This window comes from Polypterus senegalus, chromosome 2, assembly GCF_016835505.1.
Source record: "Polypterus senegalus isolate Bchr_013 chromosome 2, ASM1683550v1, whole genome shotgun sequence".
NCBI lineage: Eukaryota > Metazoa > Chordata > Cladistia > Polypteriformes > Polypteridae > Polypterus > Polypterus senegalus.
The window spans coordinates 308,002,375-308,022,845 of NC_053155.1; the positions used below are offsets into that span (position 1 = coordinate 308,002,375).

General features: G+C 37.0%; 1 protein-coding gene and 1 pseudogene across 1 annotated transcript in view; one reads left to right on the forward strand and one right to left on the reverse strand.

The window, feature by feature from the left end:
- The window catches only part of LOC120524051, a 658,450-nt pseudogene that overhangs the window by 445,058 nt on the left and 192,921 nt on the right, over positions 1–20,471 (forward strand).
- LOC120524048 overlaps positions 1–20,471 on the reverse strand; it is a 52,042-nt gene that overhangs the window by 21,804 nt on the left and 9,767 nt on the right. The window contains exons 2-9 of the mRNA XM_039745875.1: positions 17,454–17,558; positions 16,205–16,338; positions 14,334–14,371; positions 13,726–13,784; positions 11,600–11,625; positions 10,178–10,233; positions 2,569–2,639; positions 1,090–1,200 (exon numbers count right to left, since the gene is read on the reverse strand). Of these exons, the coding sequence (XP_039601809.1) occupies positions 1,090–1,200; positions 2,569–2,639; positions 10,178–10,233; positions 11,600–11,625; positions 13,726–13,784; positions 14,334–14,371; positions 16,205–16,338; positions 17,454–17,558 (600 nt within the window). The remainder of the gene's footprint in view (positions 1–1,089; positions 1,201–2,568; positions 2,640–10,177; positions 10,234–11,599; positions 11,626–13,725; positions 13,785–14,333; positions 14,372–16,204; positions 16,339–17,453; positions 17,559–20,471) is intronic.

Here is a 20,471-nt window from a genome sequence, read left to right on the forward strand (position 1 = left end):
ATGCTGTACTACTTACTGTTATGCATTACAATTATCTAGGTATATGTAATAATCTGAAGTTTCTATGTAATATACACTTACTGGCCGTTTTATTAGGTACACTAGCAGAAATTGCAAACTGCCACTTTGGTAAAACGAGTGCGATCAGGGTTTCACCATGGTAATACTAGCTTACAGGGAAATGTATCACTCACCTCTCTCGATCGCTAAGGCGACCAACCGTGACCCAGTCAGAAAGAAAAGAAGGCAACCAACTACCCACCGCCAGCAACCTTCCTCGCAATGCACAGAACCGGCGTGCAGATGGCAAGACTAAAAGATCAGTTTGTGCTACTCCATACCAGTTCCCACACCTAAACCAGAGAGCTTCAATTGCAATGACCTCTACACTTTGTGACCGACATACAGCCAATTTGACATATGGCAAAATGGCAGGTCCCAAATGGAACTGTAAACTAGCACATAACTTTACTAAATTGTGCTTCCATTACTCTATCACTTTGTCCAGTTAGTGTTTCTTTAAGCCACTTTTGTAGCATGGGTAGAAATATACATTCACCTTGGGCTTGTTAACTAATATCAGACAACTATTTGATAAGTGGGACTTACCTGTCATATTCTAGCTCCAACAGTCACAGCTCCTTATATTTAATTTACTACAGTCTATGCACTTCATATGTCCAACTGTCTGGTTTCCAAGTACTAAGCGCAAATAACTGATCAACCTAAAACCAAAACTGTGACCTAAAAGAAGGAAATGGTCATGGATAGTATCCCAGATCATAACAGGACAAAAACACACTTGCCCCATACTCAAATTCACACAATTGCCAATTGACCTACTACCAGTAAATCAACAAGCTAATTAAGAATGTAGGCTTACTTACAGGGCACATCCTTCACCTGCTGGAGGGAGTAGGGCAGAAGAGAATGAATACAAAGCTGAATGCCATTATGAACGATGCCACACATCCTCCATCAGACACATTACCATTACATACTTTTGGCCAATGAATTATTCAGTAGAAATGCCAAGAAACACTACTGGAGCAACTTTATACTTATCGCAAAATGCATTCTGATACTCACCATCACAACTTTCTTATCATTAACCAATCTAGAAGCTTTTTCTCCTCTTTTATAATTTGTGTTTGTGCTTGAGTGGGTGATGCTGTTGTAGTAGTAATGTCTTTTGAGCTTCTGCAAAAAAAAAAAAAATGCATTTCCTCCAGGAGCAATTAAAGGGCTGTCTAACTCACTACTTCTACACTTTAAAAGGTGGTGTGATCCAGCAGTGTCCCCGAGGATGGGGTCTTCCCTTAGTGAAGATAGGCACCAGCGGGTCTGTTGGGGTTAGGTAGGGAAGGATGTTGGTTGGCTTAGTGGTGGTATCATCAATGTATGTGAAACAACTATGAACTTTAGTGAAATAAGCATACGTATAAAAATGTTTGTGGGTTGGGGATTCCTTGGTGACATAAGCACGTACATAAAGGCTGTGCAGTTCGCATTGGTGAGTCAGGTGCACATGTATAGGGTAAGGGGTGTCCCCCTTGGTGGGATGATCGTCAATAGATATGGGGATAAATAGCACAGCAATGTCAGTCATTTAGGCAACCCACCAAGACTCTCTAACAGCACACTACTGCAAACAACACTGGTAAACCACCCAGCCAAAGGTAGAGAAACACTGATCTATCTACCTGCCATGCATGTTTCATGAAGTAGCTACAGGAACACCCAGAAAGACAAGGGCAGAACTTGCAAACTCCACAAAGGCAACGACAAATTTAAATAAATATAAAATAATGAGAAATTTCACAAGACTCTCTGACATCTCCCAGTCCTTGACTTTCCTTATCTCAGCTGAATGTCCACAAAACAGCTGACATGAGTCCTGGTTGAAAAACACATGACAGACTACATTTCATTGAATATTTTACTCCAGTTCAGATGAAAAAGAGCAAACTCCATTCCAAACAGAAAAACACTGTAGAAAGAAGTGCCCAGCCACTTGGTTGAAAACAAAAATTCAAACATTAACAGCAAATTATAAGATAATGTAAAAACCTGTACAGAGAGAACTTAAGTACACTGACCGAATTAAAAAAAATGTGGTGTTAGCTCAGTCCACACTATAAGCAAATGGAACAGCAAAGAATCCTAATGAGCACAAGTGAATGTTTGTGTACTTATGATTATACACAAAAACTAAACAAGAAATCAACATTAATTCTTAGCCCCAATAATTAAATGCACCAAATACAGCTATATTATTATATATAGACAAACAAATAAATTAATATATACAGTACATTCATATTTACTGTATTTCTATAGTGGTTATTACATACACACACACACACACACACACACACACACACACACTGAACTGCAGAGCATTAATTCGAGTTGAACCTTCTGAAAAATAATTTAACACAGCATGTCATGTAACTTGTTATCTTTGCTATGACATGAATAAGGAGCATCACAACCTTAGGTTGAAACTGCTAAATTCCTGGACAGAATTCTGACAACACAACTAAGACTCAATTACTGTATACGTACCTTTGGCATATCATAATCTATACTGTCATCAGTAGCCTCGCTCTCACATGAGGACAGATGAAATTCACTGTCTATAAGAAAAAAAATAGAAGACATATTTAGATACTTGTTTATTTGGAGCAGTTCATCACCAAGTTATCAAAGCACATTATAAAGCTATGAATCTAAACAAAGAAGAATAATAAAAGCAAATCATTGGAGCAGATGTTGAAAACCTCCATGTTTTTGTTCACTGCCCTTTGAGAAGACATCTCTCTATGTCCCACAGTCTCCCATTTTTGGGGATATCAATGGATTTCTTCTTATCTTTTCTTATCCTTTTGTAATTATATTTATTTATATTTTGCCACCGCAGGGACTGCACCTAATTTATTTGTATTTCGTACAATGACAATAAAGATATTCTGATTCTGATCTCTCACTCTTTTGTAAAAAATTGAATTGCAATCCCACTTCTGTAAAATTCTCTAATTGTTAATTAGAGAATTGTTCTAATTTGTATTCTGTATAAAATCAAGACAGTATGCATTAGTTTACACATTTCCATAACCCATCTGACCTTCCTACGCTTTTCTTCCCTTTTGAAGTATCTTTACCAGCTCTTCAGGAATCACATCCATCAATATATTAGACCTATACAGAATATCATGCTCCTACCTTAAGAAAATGGCCATACAATATAATTTAATTGCTAATTTAAACATATCTGATATGAAAAAAATTAATGCTTTTACAAAAGCACATTATGCTGATCTTTTAAATACCTGCATTCACACAGACTAAAAGTTGTGAAACTGCTTCTTAAAGCACAGAAAGGAAGGCGGCTTAATGTTGTCAAGGAAGCAGCGCTGAACGACACCTTTAGAAGTGAACCCCCTATTATGATGCAAGCAAAGTTCCCAACATTATGCAGGTAAAGTGTGAATTGTTAAAGAAGGCCCTGGTATCCCCACTACGAATGATAGTGTGTACAATTCTAATTACACCAACCATGACAGCCCAATTATGATTTGTTTGTTTTTCTCCTCCCTTTTGACCAAACAAAAATTAGCAACTTTAACAGGAGTACATATCTCCAGACATTATAGCTCCAAGATAAGACACAGAAGCCGACAGCCCATAAAAGATCATATTTCTAGAAGTGGTCAGTCAGTCAGTCACACAGACAGACAGACACTTCTCAATCAAGGATAATCTTTAGTATTCTAGAGCTGCCCCTGTGAGAAGCTCAGGGTGGGAATCCAGATACTCAAAAGAGCAGTACAATGGAAGCTTGTTCTGGTGAATAAGAAGGCCACTTCAAGTTGTAGCAAGTACAATTTTGACTATTTCCCTTAAAGAACTTTACTATTCAAAGAATTCAGAGTTTTCAAAGACACTAAGTTCAATGATCAAAAGGGTAACATTATAATGAAAATGTATTTCAACATGGAGACTTTAACATTCATGGGTAGGATAATTCAAATAACTTGAGGTGAGGGACATAATTGGGGAAAAACAGTCAGTCTCGCCTGATTTAGAGTAGGGAATTGTTACTTATTTCTGTGCTGGCCATGGATTGTCCAAAATGAGCACCTTGTTCAAATTGTGCTGCTCATAAATGTACCTGGTCGTGTCATCTGAACGTTGGCCATTATGTTCTGGACATTTCAGTAAAGAGGGGTGTTGAACTGTCAACTGACCACCATCTGGCAGTGAAATCAAACTGATTAAGTACCACTGAACAGATGTGAAGGTCCCATAGATGTAGTGGGGGGGTGACAAGTGGAGGTCTCTATTCATAAGGAGTTCAACGTTCACCTCAGTAAGAGCTTCTCCTACATCTCTACAGAGGTTAGGGATGTAGAGTCAAAATAAACCCAGCTTAAAAACTCAGTACTGCAGGCAAGTGCAAAACGTTGCAGCAAAAATGTTTTTGGTTTCCACTAAGGATGCACCGATATGGGAATTTTGGGCTGATGCCAATATCCGATAATGTCTATGTACTTATCTGCCGATGCCAATACTGATGCCGATAAACATATTTATAAGATACAGAGAAAAATGAGACTTGATCTGTCTGGACAAGAATTATAGACAAAGTGAACATTTATTTGTATAACAATTTTGCACACCACATTCAGTCATTAAAAACAAATGATATCTGCCACATTTGGCTGGCTACCTGTTGGTTATATGGGAAACAGTTTTGCAGGTTATTGCTTTAAATAACACTTTTTCTTTTTGATGACACAAATTCAACAATAATTGAAAAAATGAAAACTGAAAAAAATGGTAAAATGTACAATGACAATGAAATAAGCAATACCACTTCAGAATAACTTTTGCAGATTATTTACAATCATTAAAATAGCTTCTGCTCAATCACATTTGGCTGGCTATCTGATCTTTGGTTTCACAGTCTCTAGTATTAAATACTACATAATACTTTTTTCTTTCTTTTTGATGGAATAAATCTAACCAATCTATAATTTTAAAAAACAGAAAAGCATACAACGGTAAAGAAATAAATAACTTTTTTCTGGAGGCTTATCATTCTTTTCTATTTTTTAAGCATGATGAGGAGGTTTTTCTTAACGAACAAGAGCGTCACTGCCTTGTCGCAGGAAATTCTGTTTCTCTTTTCTTTCATCACATTAGAAGCCAAACTGATTAATCTCTTGCTGTCCACACTAGTACATGGGGCTGACAGAAACTTGCATGCTACTTTGGCAATGGTAGGAAACCAACTCCAGTTGTTACTCCAGTATTTCAGTGGGTTTTCATTCCTCGGGATTGGTGCTTCAGAAAGAAATCCCTGCACCTGCCGAGTAGCATGCATACATATACTGTACAGCATTATATTCTGTGTTATCTTTCATATCTAAAAGATAGATCTGCATTTTGGCTTTTACCAGCGCTGTCAAATTAAGATTAGAATCCTTACAATAAAAAAAGTATATGGCATTTGAATTGAATGCCATTCTGTATTATATTTGCTGTTTTTTGAAACATTTTATTATTATTTTTGCTTTTCACTGATCTGCTTACAAGTTGCTCATTATTGCTTAATAGACTCAGGTGAAAACAGTGGCTTCCATGAATATGATTGGCTCTCCCACAAAAAGCAATGCAAAGAGAAATAAGACATGCACCGCATTGGCACTTTCAAAAGAAAAACAAACAAAATTGTCAGTGATTGCTCAAACAAAGTAAATGGAGGCATTTTTTTTCCTAGAGGCCAGAGAACCTTATATCCCTGTGTCTATTTTTTACAGTAAATAAACTGAAGCATTGTGACCCTTTATGTGTTTTAGAAATGAAACAAGTGTATTAAATGTTACTTTGTGGTGGTCTTTTAAGTATTTTGGGTATTATAATCAATTATTTAGCAGACAGCATTTTTCAAAGTAACAAAAAAAATTGTAAAATGAGTTTATTGTTTAGTGTTTATTTAAGAAACTATTCAGTTAACACGCACTGAACAAAAATATGAAGCAAAGAAGCATGAGCTATAGTTGGCTCAGTCGCTTGAAGAAATCTTGCGATCTTTAAAATGGGTGTGTTTAACACAGAAGATGCCGACCGTTTAACTAATGACTAATAACAATATGGGTTAACAATTCAGAAACAGGTATAGGCTGATCCTAAAACGTTACGTGCAAAAACAGATCTGTAAAATCCCTTAATAGTGTCCAGAACGTCTTAAGTAACATGAAGCCAAAGTTAGTGTGTGCAAAAACCGCTGTTTTACATTCGATTGCCGTTTTTCTTATGCCGGTTTTTTATACATTCGATATTCGATCGGACAGCCTTAATTATTAACTTAAAACAATGTTGTAAAGATTTCCACAGAGCTTTTTTTTTTTTTTTTTAAAAACTCACCTTTGTTGTCATCTGGCTGTTTTCCCGAGGCATGAATGTGTTCTGTTCAAGAATTTCGTTGTGCATTTCAAAAAGCATGTATGCCACCTCGTCATTTATTTTGGCCCTTTTCTCTTGTGGACATATGATTCACTCGTTTGCATTTCGTTCGATGCAAGTTCCATCTGAGCTTGCAACATTTTGAGTGCCAGTGATTTTACATCTGCATCGAAATAGCGGTCTTTGTATCTCGGGTCTATAATAGTGGCAACACAATATATGGGTTCTATGTAAATCTCAATGAAACGATTGTTTACAGCCTCCAAGAGAGCGTTTTTACTGGTTTTGACTCTGAACTCAGTATAAGCGCTTTTAGTCAACTGTCGTTTTAAAGCATTAACTGGGAGAATAACGTTAGAAGACAAGGATTCAGACTGGAAAATTTATTTTGTCAGTTGTTCAAATGGAGCTATGTGATTATGTTCTCGATTAAACCCCCCACTGATTAGGCGTTAGAGTTCAGGTAACTCATAATCGAAGGCATAAGTCCCAAGGGCTATTTTCTGCTCCAGCAAGCTTTGCAGCATATAGAATGTGCTGCTCCATCTAATCAAAACGTCTTGATGACGCATTTTTAGGCTGCATACCAAGTTCAGTTTGTATAGTTTTGAGACGCGAGTTGGCTAATTTTGAATGCTTAAAATAACAATTTTTCTCCCGATCGCTATTGTATCCGCGACGTTGCGCTGGGATAGTACACCGTCGTTCACGGCAAGCTGTAAAGTATGAGCCACACATGGCAAACATGGGATCCCGCATTCCTCGACTGCCTTTACAACGGTGCGTGCGTTGTCTCATAATACTACATGAACATCGTCTTTGGGTATTTTCCATGTTTCAATCATTCTTTTAAATGCCACAGAGAGTGCAGCACCCATGTGTGATCCAGAGCATTCTTGGGCGTGCAAGATTGCTTTCTGCAATTCAAACTTGCGGTCGATCCACTGAGCAGTTAAACTAAGCATACTAATAGCACTCGTATCAGATGTCTATGTATCAGTGGTAATGCTTATGGCTGTAACATATTCAGCAAGGAGTTTGTGCACATGACTTTCCATAATCTTATTCAACTCTGGAAGCATTATGTCAGAAAAATAACGGCGACTGGGTATCTGGTAACGGGGCTCGAGATGCTCAAGCAGCCTTCGAAATCCTGTATTTTCTACAACAGAAAATGGCTGATCGTCCAAAGCAATAAATTCCATCACCTTTACAGAAATTGTTTGAGCCTTAGGGTTATCTTTATCAAATTTCTTTGATTGATCCAGTAACTGATCAACACCTTGAGCAACTGCAATTTTTGATTTTGTGGCGCAGGATTCTCCTCATTTGCTCTGAGGAATTCTGTATACAGTATTTGTCAGGATGGCGTGTCTTCAAGTGTGTAATTAAGTTGGTGGTATTGAAATTTCACACTTTGACCCCTCCGCGCAAAACATTAGTCAAACAAGTGTTGCAAACAGCATATTTTATGTCGCTCTCACTCACTCTGAAAAACTTCCATACCGCAGACATTTTCACACAGTAGCATCGCCTAAACGTCTGGCATATCCGGAACACAGTGAATGCGTCATCAATATCGGTTCAAATTATCGGACAAATTTAGTCATTGGTCTGATGCCGATAAAATTATTTTAACCCATTATCTGCCAAAACAGATATAAATCCGATATTATCGTGCATCCCTAGTTTCCACCTTGACAGTCACCAATGGCATGATGTCAAGCTGAAGGAGGAGACCTTATTTGCAATGTTAGCAGGAGAGTCTCCAGATCTGACTGAGAGCCCAATGTGAAATCCTGTATGTTGTGAAGTTTGTTAAAGCCATAGAGATTTTGGACAGCCTAAGAGTTGATTCTGGTAAACCAGAATGATGGAAAGGATGGCAAAATGTTGCTCAAGCTGTACTTAGCAAGATTTGGGAAAATTTTATCAAGCTGGAAGAGTTCAACTACATCAGGGTCTTATTTACCAGTGATAATAGAAGCGATTGTGAAACTGACCAATGAATCAATACAGCAGCAACGGTTTTACAAACACTGTACCAGACTGCAGTCATAAATCAACAGCTACGTCTACAGAAAAGACTGTTGATTTACTGCTCAGACTACAATCCTATACTCACAAGCTCTAGGTAGTAACTGAAAAAATGACATGAGTACAACCTGCCAAAAAAGACCTTCTATGCAGTGTTGCTGAGCTCACTGTCTTTGATAGGGGAAAGAGTTCAGCAATACTGGGGGGGATCAGAAATCAGAACCACTCCTAAGAGGAACCAATTCAGGTGCTTTGGGCATGTTACTAGGATACATCACATGCAGCTCACTTGAGAATTGTAGAAGCCACAGCACAAAGCCAAAAAAGCAAACCTAGGTACACTGGAGATTTCTTCACTGTCCAGGAGCATCTGGGTATTCCCCACATAAGGCTTGGGGAGTAGAGAGACCAGATCAGCCAAGCTCTACATGTTGCTATCATTAACCTCACCAGGAAAAGCAGAACAAAATGAAAATTCATAAAGATAGGACAAATGCTCCTCAGTTCAAAACAGCTTATTTTAAATTTAATATATGACCACAGTCATAGCTTACCAGCATGCTGAATTACTGAGGAAGCTGTTGTGTGGTCTCATGATGTGTTATGTCAGAGCTGAAAAACTATATGAAAGTAAGCATCTTTAGAATCTTTAGAGTCTTCTTTATCAGGTTAGCGCACATTTCTCTTTGCTAGGCTAACCAGGCTATGTTTATGAATGTTAGAACTGGGCTGCAACTACACCAGAGTGCCCATTCAAATGATTCCCCAATATCGTACAGCAGACTCTCCTAAGAGAAGCAGCTTTGGTTGTCAATATTATTAATCACCTATTGCTGCCAGATAAGACCAAAAGGGCACCATCATCATCTGCATACAGTGAAGTTGTAATCCTCAGGTCCCCGAACTGAGTTAGCGATTAAGCTAAAAGCATCCTACAGACTGTGGAAAGTTAGAAACTTAAAGTGCACAAGTTATAACATGATTCAAATCACATCATGTTTTAAATGAGACTAAAGGAAATCCTTTGTTCTGTAATATGTGTATAACTATGGATAAAACTGGACAGACAGACCGATACATAAGTAAAAAATATGACGTAAAAAATGTATATAAAAAAACAAAAATAATTTCCTTCACAAACAGTTAGATGACAGTTAAATGCATGAATTCCTTCTGCAGCTGTGACAAATGTGAATTCTGTACAAAAGTGGTAGTCCTCTTCTTTACTGGTTTGATAAGTCACCTTTTAATTAAGGTAACACCTCACTTTCTTTGCTATTAAGAAATACTGCAGTTCATTTCACATCTGTAAAAAAAATGTGTTTACTCTGCCAAGTTTAAACCAGCAATTGTAAATGTTCAATTTGTTCCTTTAATCCTGCAGTTTTCTGAATTTGGTGAAAAAAGTGAAATTGCTTTAAAAAGTGAACTGCTTTACAAATATTCAGAGAACCATATCATGAATATTGACCCCTGTGGAGTTTGAGTGAACTGAGAAAAGATGGCATATGTGTCACTTTTAGAAAAGTTCTAATTAGCCAATTTGTTCCATATGGGCTCCAGTTTTAGAAGCCCTAGCCTTAAGTAAAATCAGGTGAATTGTTCAGGTGAAACCTTCCTAATATACTAAAGTCACAATCTCTGGAAGGGAGCATAAAAAACACCTTACCAGAGTCCTCAATAGACTTGTTCCTCTTCCTCTTCCTAGACTTCACAGTCCGATTTCTTTAAAAGACAAGAAATTATATTACAGTAGAAGCTACTTTCTACATTTTATAAATATCAAAAGCAAATATATTTGCAAAGCACATTTTTGCATTCATTTCCTCTTTTCAAAATAACAAGCGTAATAAATAAGCCATTAAAAATATATTTAAATAAAGAACTGATAATACTTGTTTACTTCTTTACAATCAAGCCATAAACAAGACCTTCCTCAAAGAAACAGGGTTTCTCCCAATACTGATAGACTCAACAAGCTGAATTCTTCATTAATTCCTTTCCTAATATACACAGTTGTCTATTTGTTAATTTTTCAAGCTCTCTTAACTCATCTTTTGGATGCAGGGTGTTAGTCTGGTTGCAGACTTCTACAAACAGTAATGAGTGTCTGCTTAAAATGACAGCCAAGGTCCTTTGGCTTCCATTCACCCAGCCATTAGCATCTGCCTTGATTTGGCAGTTTTACAAGGAGAATTAAATATCACAATAAAAATGATTATGACAAGGAAAAGATATGTACTGTGTTATTATACATAACCTGTTTGGTTCTGAGCAAAGGAGACTGCCTGGGGACCTAATCCAGGTTTTCAAAATTATCCACGGCATCGATAAAGTTGATCCAGCAGAATTCTTTCCGTATAATGGTAAATCACATACTCGAATACATCAGTGAAAATTAAGGGGAAGTGCATTTAGGACAGAAGCCAGAAAGCACATCTTATCGCAAAGAGTTGTGATCATCTGGAACAAACTACAGAGCCATGTAGTTGAAGCAGATACCTTGACAACTTTTAAGAAGTATCTGGATGAGAGTTTGTTTGTTTTCCACATTTCCTATGCTTTTTAAGGCTTCATTAATACAATTGCAGTGAAAACTGTTAAGTAATGGAACTGTATATGAATTTTAGGAAAGAGGATACTGTTAAAATGCAGGCATTGTATACAGTTTGTCTTGCCAATTGACGGACTAATTTAAAGAAAATTTGAATCTGTTTTTCTTAACACTGCATTAAAAACAACTGACACTTGTTAATTATTTTTAGCTTTTACTTTATTATAAGGTATACTACAAAAATAAAAATAAGTGGATCAGACAGGAAGTAATCAATACAGAGTATGTTAGTAAACAGTTTTTCTACCACTGTCTGTAGGCAATTTTGAACAAATATCTCTATCTACAGTATATTTATGCTAAGCACTAATTAACATGGATACATGCTCTAAAATATCTGATTGAAAACATTTATTATTGTATGTTTTAGTAGTGGTGCCTGCACCCCCTCAAATTTTCATAACACATGAAAATCCCAAAACCATCCCAATTCAATCTTGCAGGAAAACTGAATAAAGCCTAAAAATTTAAAAGTACCTTTTTAATGAACTCGATTCACTCTTCTTTCATAGAAAAAAAACACAAAAGATGAAATTTTAAAATCAGCAAATGATATATAAATTACTAAACCAGACTAGGTTTAGAATATTAAATACTATATAAAGGAAACCTTGACTCAAATGTGTCTGCAGAATTAAAATCAAATGCAATTCTACTTAAACTCAAATACTGTTAAGTATTATACTGGTACAGTATTGAATACTGTTAAGGGATTTAAAACCACATACAATTTTCTCAGCTCAGTCTTAGGAAAGGAGACATATGTCAGACACCAGAGGAAATACTAATTAATCAGGAATAAATCTAAAGCATAAAACATGGCCCATTTCAATTTTACGGACTTGCTCAAAATAATACAGTATGTAATTTTTAGAAAACACATAAAATATTCTAAAGAGCAGTTGTAAAAAGAATTCTAATTAGTGAAAAACTTTAAAAGGAAGAAACATTCCTCATGATGTCTCTCTTTTATTTTACGTCTGTGATGTGCTTTGCAGTTATTTTAAAATCTGAATACTTGTGTATTATATTTGTTCACAGATATTACTTTTCATGTCTTTTTATCTGCTGAATTGTTACACTGACAAAACCATGGTAGTGTGGTAGATTGCTGCTTTGTTAAAATTATATTTTTAAAAGGTTTAAAGAATGATGAAATTTCTTTCAAAGACAAAAGTAATGCATTCTAGCACACCTAAGACTAATTATTTTCATAATCAATTTCCTTAACTCTTCATGCTATACTGTATATACCAGGGGTTGGCAATAATCGGTCCTGGAGAGCTGCTATGGCCACTGGTTTTCATTCCAACCTAATTGCTTAATTAGAAACCAATCCTGGCCAATTTCAGACCGTTTAACTTTGTTTGTTAGTCTGCAATGTAAGGTTCTTATATCGTAGATTTTTTTCCCCCTTTATAAGGACATGATTCAAATGATTTGCAGTCTAAATGGATAATTTACAGTCTGTCACATTTTCTATTAAGTGTTTTATTAAACCAAACAATGCATGATGAATACACACAGATGTAAATGGAAACAAGCTAGATGGAGAACTGCTGGCTGCTTTGTCATTTACATCTTATTGATAATAAGGAGCCATTAAAACAGTGAACAAGGCTGTTTAAGATTGAAATAAGCAGTTAAGGATGGAGACCCTTAACAAGCGAGACTAATACAATGAAGCATCAAAATGTCACTTAAGCAATAAGTTCTTCATCAGCAATAATGGACTTCTGATTAAGAAGCTGGGTTGGAACAAAAACCTGCAGCCACTTCAGCTCTCCAGGACCGACATTACCCACCCCTGGTATATACGGTTAAACTACCAAGGGTAGGAATGACACCATACCATTTAACTTTTATTATTAAGATGCAAATAAAGACCGCACACCTTCAAAACAATCGTTTTGAAAAACTGAATAAGATTTTGAATAATAAGTGGTATTTATTAATTATTTGTATATGTTCTCATTCTACACAGATGTGTATTATACTATAAAATTTCAAATTATGTTTACTTAGAATAATTTGGGTCGTTTTGGCAACATATCCAATTTCAAGTAGTTTGATTTTAAGTTTAAACAGAAATTAACATATTCTTAAATATAATTAGTAATAAAACTATGTCTATAGTAGTACCGTGTTAGCAATTACACCCTTCCTGAAGAAGAGGCCACAGTTGCCTTGAAAGCTTGCATATTGTATTCTGTTCAGTTAGCCAATAAAAGGTATAATTTTGCTTGACGTCTCACTTAATAAAACTATGGAAATCCATAAAGAAAAACTGAACCATCAACAAGTAATTGCACATTTTATGTGGCCAAAATGTGATCCACGGAAAATACTAAATGGCTGCTGTAAATGTGCACTTAAGTATAAAATGACATTATCTGTGATTTCAAACACTTTAGTCTATCACATTTTACAGTTCAATCTAAAAAAAAATCTTAGACAAATCTAATTCTAAAAAATCTAATTCAATTTGTCATTTATAAGCCAAAAACTGACAGTACACATGTAAGAGGCTCACATAACACTAACATTTTTAAAAAATAAAAACACAAGCTTGAAATATTATTGAAATTAGGAATATATCTTACAACAGGACTCCCAACTGCTTTAAATTCCTTGGTGTCACAATCAATTTTTTTTCCGCTCCCTGAAGCAAAAAAGAGGATATTTAAGTGAAGTTAAGATAAAGTTATGATATTTCACTCCAATTTAGGCACACTGCCATTCAAGAGACAGATTTAATATTTTAACTGAGATTCAGTGTACTCTGGCTAGTCTTCCACTTTTGTAGTATAGTTTGAGGTGAAGCATTTGCTTGACAGGGAATAGGCACTACATGTGTGTCTTGTGAAACCTGCACTTTCCTTTATTGTACTGACAGCATTCCCTCTTTCACTTTCTATACTGATTGTGGGTAATTGGCTTGGAAGATCCATACAATTTTGGGACACTGTATAAGTGGGCAAAAGGATTTTGTGCTATAAGTGATACTTTGATGTGGAGCTGTATTGTGATATGGTTTGTAAAAATGCTAGTTTACTGTAAACTCTTGTTCCACTGTCTCCAGTTACAGCCCATCTGTTTGATTGCTGCCACACAGCTGCAGTATTTTATCTCGCCAAAAAGAATGTGCTGCAGTTAACACACACAGACACACTCTTTGTACTGCTAAATTACAGAAAATTGAAGTACTAACCTTTGGGGCACCTATCAGCATGCTTCTTGCAATAAAGTCTGCAAAACAAAATGAATTCAGCAGAATTACAGTTTTCTGTATATTTTATTTATTATGATATTGGAGCACCAAACACATATTAAGCAAAGAACACGTTATGATTATACTAAACCAATACACTATTTGGGAGCTCAATCACCATATTTTTATGCATAGATGTAGGCCGCTTACATCTGCATACATCATGACAACTACAGAATAAAATAGTCACATATCCATCCATCCTCTGCCGCTTATCCGATATCGGGTCACGGGGGCAGCAGTTTGAGCAGAGATGCCCAGACTTCCCTCTCCCTGGCCACTTCTTCTAGCTCTTCCAGGGGAATCCCGAGGCGTTCACAGGCCAGCCGAGAGACATAGTCCCTCCAGTGTGTCCTGGGTCTTCCCCGGAGCCTCCTCCCGGTTAGACGTGCCCGGAATACCTCACCAGGGAGGTGTCCAGGAGGCATCCTGATCAGATGCCCAAGCCACCTCATCTAACTCCTCTCCATGCGGAGGAGCAGCAGCTCTACTCTGAGCCCCTCCCAGATGACTGAGCTTCTCACCCTGTCTTTAAGGGAAAGCCCAGACACCCTGCGGAGGAAACTCATTTCAGCCGCTTGTATTCGTGATCTCGTTCTTTCGGGCACTACCAACAGCTCATGACCATAGGTGAAGGTAGGAATGTAGATTGACTGGTAAATTGAGAGCTTTGCCTTACGGCTCAGCTCCTTTTTCACCATGACAGACCGATACAGAGCTCGCATCACTGCGGACGCCTCATCGATCCGACCTGTCAATCTCTCGCTCCATTCTTCCCTCACTCGTGAACAAGACCCCGAGATACTTGAACTAGTCACACACCACCAGCTAATTTCAACAATCCATCTTTAAATTCACTGTGTAAAGCACACAACATGCACATATCGAGTACAAGAAATAGCACAAGCATAATCAACAAATACTCCCAAAAAACTGTACTCAACAGTTAAAGTTAACAATGCAAGAAACCCCGTCTTTCTGTTTCATCAATTAAGGCTGCAGCTTACATACTTGCCCCCTACAAAAACAGATGCAAGAGTAGAAGGCAAGCATGCAGACAAACAGCAACATTGGTTTTACAGCCTCATGGCATCTGTTAAGGCTTCTCAGCTCATACAGATTCAAGGTACATCCCAGGGATTAGTTTGTCCAAATACGTTTGAGCCCCTGAAAATAGGGGGACTGTAAAAAAATGTCTGTCATTCCTAAATGGCTCATATGATATTTTTGGTAGACTCCTTAAATTAAAGCTGAACATCAACACTTCAATCACATCTTGATTGTTTTATTTCAAATCTACTGCAGTGGTGTACAGAACTAAAATTATGAAAATTGTGTCACTGTCCAAATAATTTTGGACCTAACTGTACTTGGTTTTGGTATACAACCCACTGTCATGGAAGAGTACAACTTAGAGATGTAGCCCTATGTACAAGTGTGTGAGCAAATACTACTGGGTCTCCTTTATAAAAACAGCATAATGCCTCAGTGTAACTGTGACAGCCAAGTCAGAACTTTTTTTCTTTTTATTTTTCTTGCAAGACAGTCATTCTGGTGTATGTTCAAACCAAACTGTATGTGTATTTATTTACTTACTTATCTACCTATTTATTATTTATAGAGCTTATGTAAAAAGCCAAATTTCCCTCTGGGGATAAATTAAGTTCTATCTATCTATGTATTGACACATGAATATCAAAAATTAAACAACTGCAAACATACTACTATGTTGTTACATACAGTTTGTTTCAAAACCAAGAATATTGTTGAGAACAGGAAATATATGGTCATAAGTAAAAAAAAATACTTACTCAAAAGTACATTTGACTTCATTTTCAAACAATACAGCTTCTTCTTTTTTTGCACATAGGTAATGATAAGATTTTGGGCATTTCTTAATTTCACAGCCAATAGTAGCTCCATTTCGTTTACACGAGGGGCAGCGCTGTTGAAGAATACATAAAAAAACAGATATAGATAAGCAATAAAAATTATTTCAAGTGAATGTTCTTTTACCTTCACAAGCAATTACTGCTTTACGTTAAGAGTCATTTATTCATTCAGCTTCGGAGTCTACTAATTTCAATATGAGTTTGTGAGGGGTAAAGATACATGGCAGAAACCAACTCTGGAAGAGCTACAAATCTATCGTAGGGCCCACTCATACAGACATTCTCGCTAAGCCAATTTTATATCACTAATAAGCCTAACCTGTACATTTGGGTACATGGGAGGAAAGTAAAGTAGTTAATAAATCCCAGTAAGTGAGATATCCACATTCATTTTCAATAAGGGAAGAAAAAAATTCATAATTTGTACGGTTCCATTTAAGATTATTTTTGGTATATTGAACTTTAAAATTCAACACAGAGAGGATGGTGTCACACTATGTCAGCTGCAACTGACCATCTGTCCATCTTAGTGTAAAGAAGCTATTTCAAAACAAATGTTTTATATCCAATATCATATATACAAGAAATAAAAAAGTAACACTACCATAATGATTAGACTTTGTAATCCGAAACAATCATCAAAACAGGATTGACTCTGATCCCACTGGAGGAAGCAAGGGAAGAAAGCTGGATGGCAAAATTACAGGCCATCATGACTACAACCAGTCTACCTGTTCCACAGACGGGGCTGTTTGAGGTTGGGATTGGGCTAGCAGCTCATCCCTGTAATAAACCTACTATTAACAATCAAAATTGAAGTTACTTGTAGTCAGCCATGGGGCAATCCTCCTAGCACAGCTTCTTTTCAGAAAGGCGCGCTACATACGAAGATGAGATCTGGTGCAGGACCTCCTAGTCTGTATTTTTTTAGCTCTCTGTTGAGGCATAACATATATTCAGATAGCTAAACTATATTCCTTTATCAAATTAGTAGCTTAAAGACCAAAAAATCTCCAATTTTATTAATAAAGGAAAGGTTGTCTGTATTAATGCTGAGTGGAGGAAGTTGAACTTGTCACCTTTATTTTACTATAAGGTTTAGGTTTGTAAGGTTCAAGTTTTAAATGAGAAAGCATAATTACAGTCCATTACAACTTTTTTGCCATACCAGTTTTCTCCCTCTCTTCAATTCTTCCTTCACATCTTCCAGCGAAAATCCAGCTAAATCATCACCTTCAGGTGAATTTTGAGTAGTAAGGTTAGATGAATATAGCTTTGAAAAAGAGAAAAAAAAGACAAGTTAATGACTTTACAAAAAAAAAACAACCTAGTGCTTTTTACATTAAGTGATCACTACATAACAAATATACTGTGTAATTTTGATACTGGAGCACTGGCTGGTTAAGCCACTTGTTCAAAGTAATATAGGGCGGATAGTGAATGGGAATACATGAATCAGTAGCTTCAGTCTTTAAGGTACAACAACAAGATTGTGCCCCTCAGATGAAAATATATAAAACCATCATTAATCATGAGCTTTTATATCGCTAAAAGGACATGTCTACAAACCCTTTGCATTAGCTTGTTGAAGCAATCCTCAACTACTCCTAAATAAACACGCACACAATGAATCAGCTTGTTTAGTATGGTCAGAGAACAGACAGCATGTACTAGACAATTTCAGGCCAGTACTAAAGGTTTCAGAATAATCAGGCATGGAATCTTGAAGGTAAACTCATTCTTGTAACAATACAGGTCTACAACAGTAGCCAAGAACTCTATACTGTGAAAATAGAGAAAACCAGCTAAAATGTGGAGCCACGTAAATCATACATGTTACACATGTGCAACTACAATGATGATGTGACAAAAAATAAGACTAAAGATGTAAAGTGGCAGATTATTGGTTTGCTACTTTTACTTTATATTGCTACAAATATAAAAAAAACAGATCCAGATCCTACCCCTGACAGCCACGATACCAACACAAGAAACATGGAAACAGATGTAATACAGTTCTGCACTTGTGTTTTGTTATGTCAGGTACCAGAGGAAAATTATCCTCCTATCAGCTAATCTACATATACCGGATTAGAAATAAGATCTATATATTTGATTAACTTTAATAAAAATTTCATGAAAATTTATTAAAGCTTTTATGAAATTCAAAGGCATACGAGGTGTGGCTGAAAAGTAATGAGACTGGCAACACTGCAAGCGATCTGCAGCGCTGCCAACGCGCGCGCTGTTGTCCTTGATAGAGCACGTGTATCAGTACCCTCCCATAGCTCAGTGCGAGTTTCAACTCCTTCCGTTAACTACGTGATTTTTGTGACTGCTATTAGCGAAGTTGTGTTTTTGGTTGTGCATCACGCAAAATGGAACAGCGGAATTTGGAGCAACGTTGTGCCATTAAATTTTGTGTTAAGCTTGGAGAATTTTTATAAAGACGTCCTTGAAAGGCTCAGAAAAAGGGGTCATTCGCGTGAGACCAGACATTGCAGACAAATGGATACTCCATCATGACAACGCCCCATGTCAAACTGCCCTCTCCATAACAGAATTTTTGACCTCAAAAGGCGTTCCTGTGGTTCCCCAGCCCCCTTATTCACCTGACCTCAGTCCGTGTGACTTTTTCCTTTTTCCTAAACTGAAAAATGTCCTCAAAGGACGTCATTTCAGGACTTTAGAAAACATCCAAAAGAGTGTAACGGACATGCTGAAGACCATACCGGTTGAAGACTTCCAGCACTGCTACCAACAGTGGGAACAACGTCTCCATCGGTGTGTAGCTGCCCAAGGGAACTACTTTGAAGGGGATAACATTGATGTTTGAAAAAAATAAAAACTTTGGTAAATAAAAAATCAGTCTCATTACTTTTCTGCCACACCTCGTACATCCAATGAAACACAAAAAACAAGAATACAGATTAACAGGAAAAATAATAGTCAATTAATCAATCCATAAATAAACTTAATGAGTATATCAGGTGAAAGCACAGAATTGCCTGATAGCAGTGGGCAGAAAAGACCCCCAGAGGAGCTTTTTAGCACACCATGGTAAAATGAGCCTGTAGCTAAAATTGCTCTAAGAGAGTGCCTCCTGGAGGGAATTTTGATGGGATTCAAATTTGCCCATTATCCTCTTTTCCACAACAGCTTCCAGTGTGTCCTGGGTTTTGTCCTGTGTCGGCTCAGGCTTTCCTGATAAGTTTGTTCATATTCATGCATTGTTCTTCATTTGTGCTCAGGTTGCTTCCCCAGGAGACTGGTAGAACATTTCCATTACTGCACACATCAAAAAATCTGAGTCGTCTTGGTGAATCTAGTCTGCTTGTTTAGCACCACTGTGTTGTCAAACCAGTCTAGTTTGTTGTTTATGTGAACCCACAGGGACTTGTAGCTCTGCATCACTTCCAAGTCTTCCCCCAGAATAGTAACTGGTCTCAGAGGCGTCTTAAATTGAGAGCTTATGATGTGATACTCATAACACAACCCAAAAACTGGAGGTGTGGGCTACCTCATGCCATGTAGTTACCTTTGGGTCCTTTTCACAGAAAGCAGAGACAAAACCACACAAAGGCATGAGAGCCATGGAGTAACATGATACAGACCAGACCACCCCTACTCTAGGGTGCCACCATGATAACTGCCAACAAAACAGACATACAACTCTTAAAAAAACACTGTGTCTTGCTATATTTAATTTGTGTATGTTTACACCGTTGATGATTGCAGTACACCACCTATTACAAAGTATTATGGAATGCATGTAGTACAAAAAAAAAACTGCATATTTTTTATTTCCAACAAATGGTGCATCACTAACATTAGTGTTGTTTTTACAAATCCCAAACCAAATGGGATATAAAAAAAGACATAGTAACCACATAGACAAACAGATACACGGACACACACACATAGACTATTGTGCTTTTATTAATTTGGATTGTTATTCACAAACTGCAGCCATGAAGACAAGCTAGTAGTCGCAGTATGCATTCATTCATATTGGGTCAATTTTTAGTACATGAAACCCATCATGTGTGATAAAATCATGGTCATGGCGGCGCCCGTGCAGGCTGCGGCTTACAGAGCTCCCGAGTACGCGGTGTTTAGTGTTAATCTTTGTTCGTCTTTTTTAACTAGTATAAGTAAAAAAGTAGATTTAAGTGATAGTAGTACG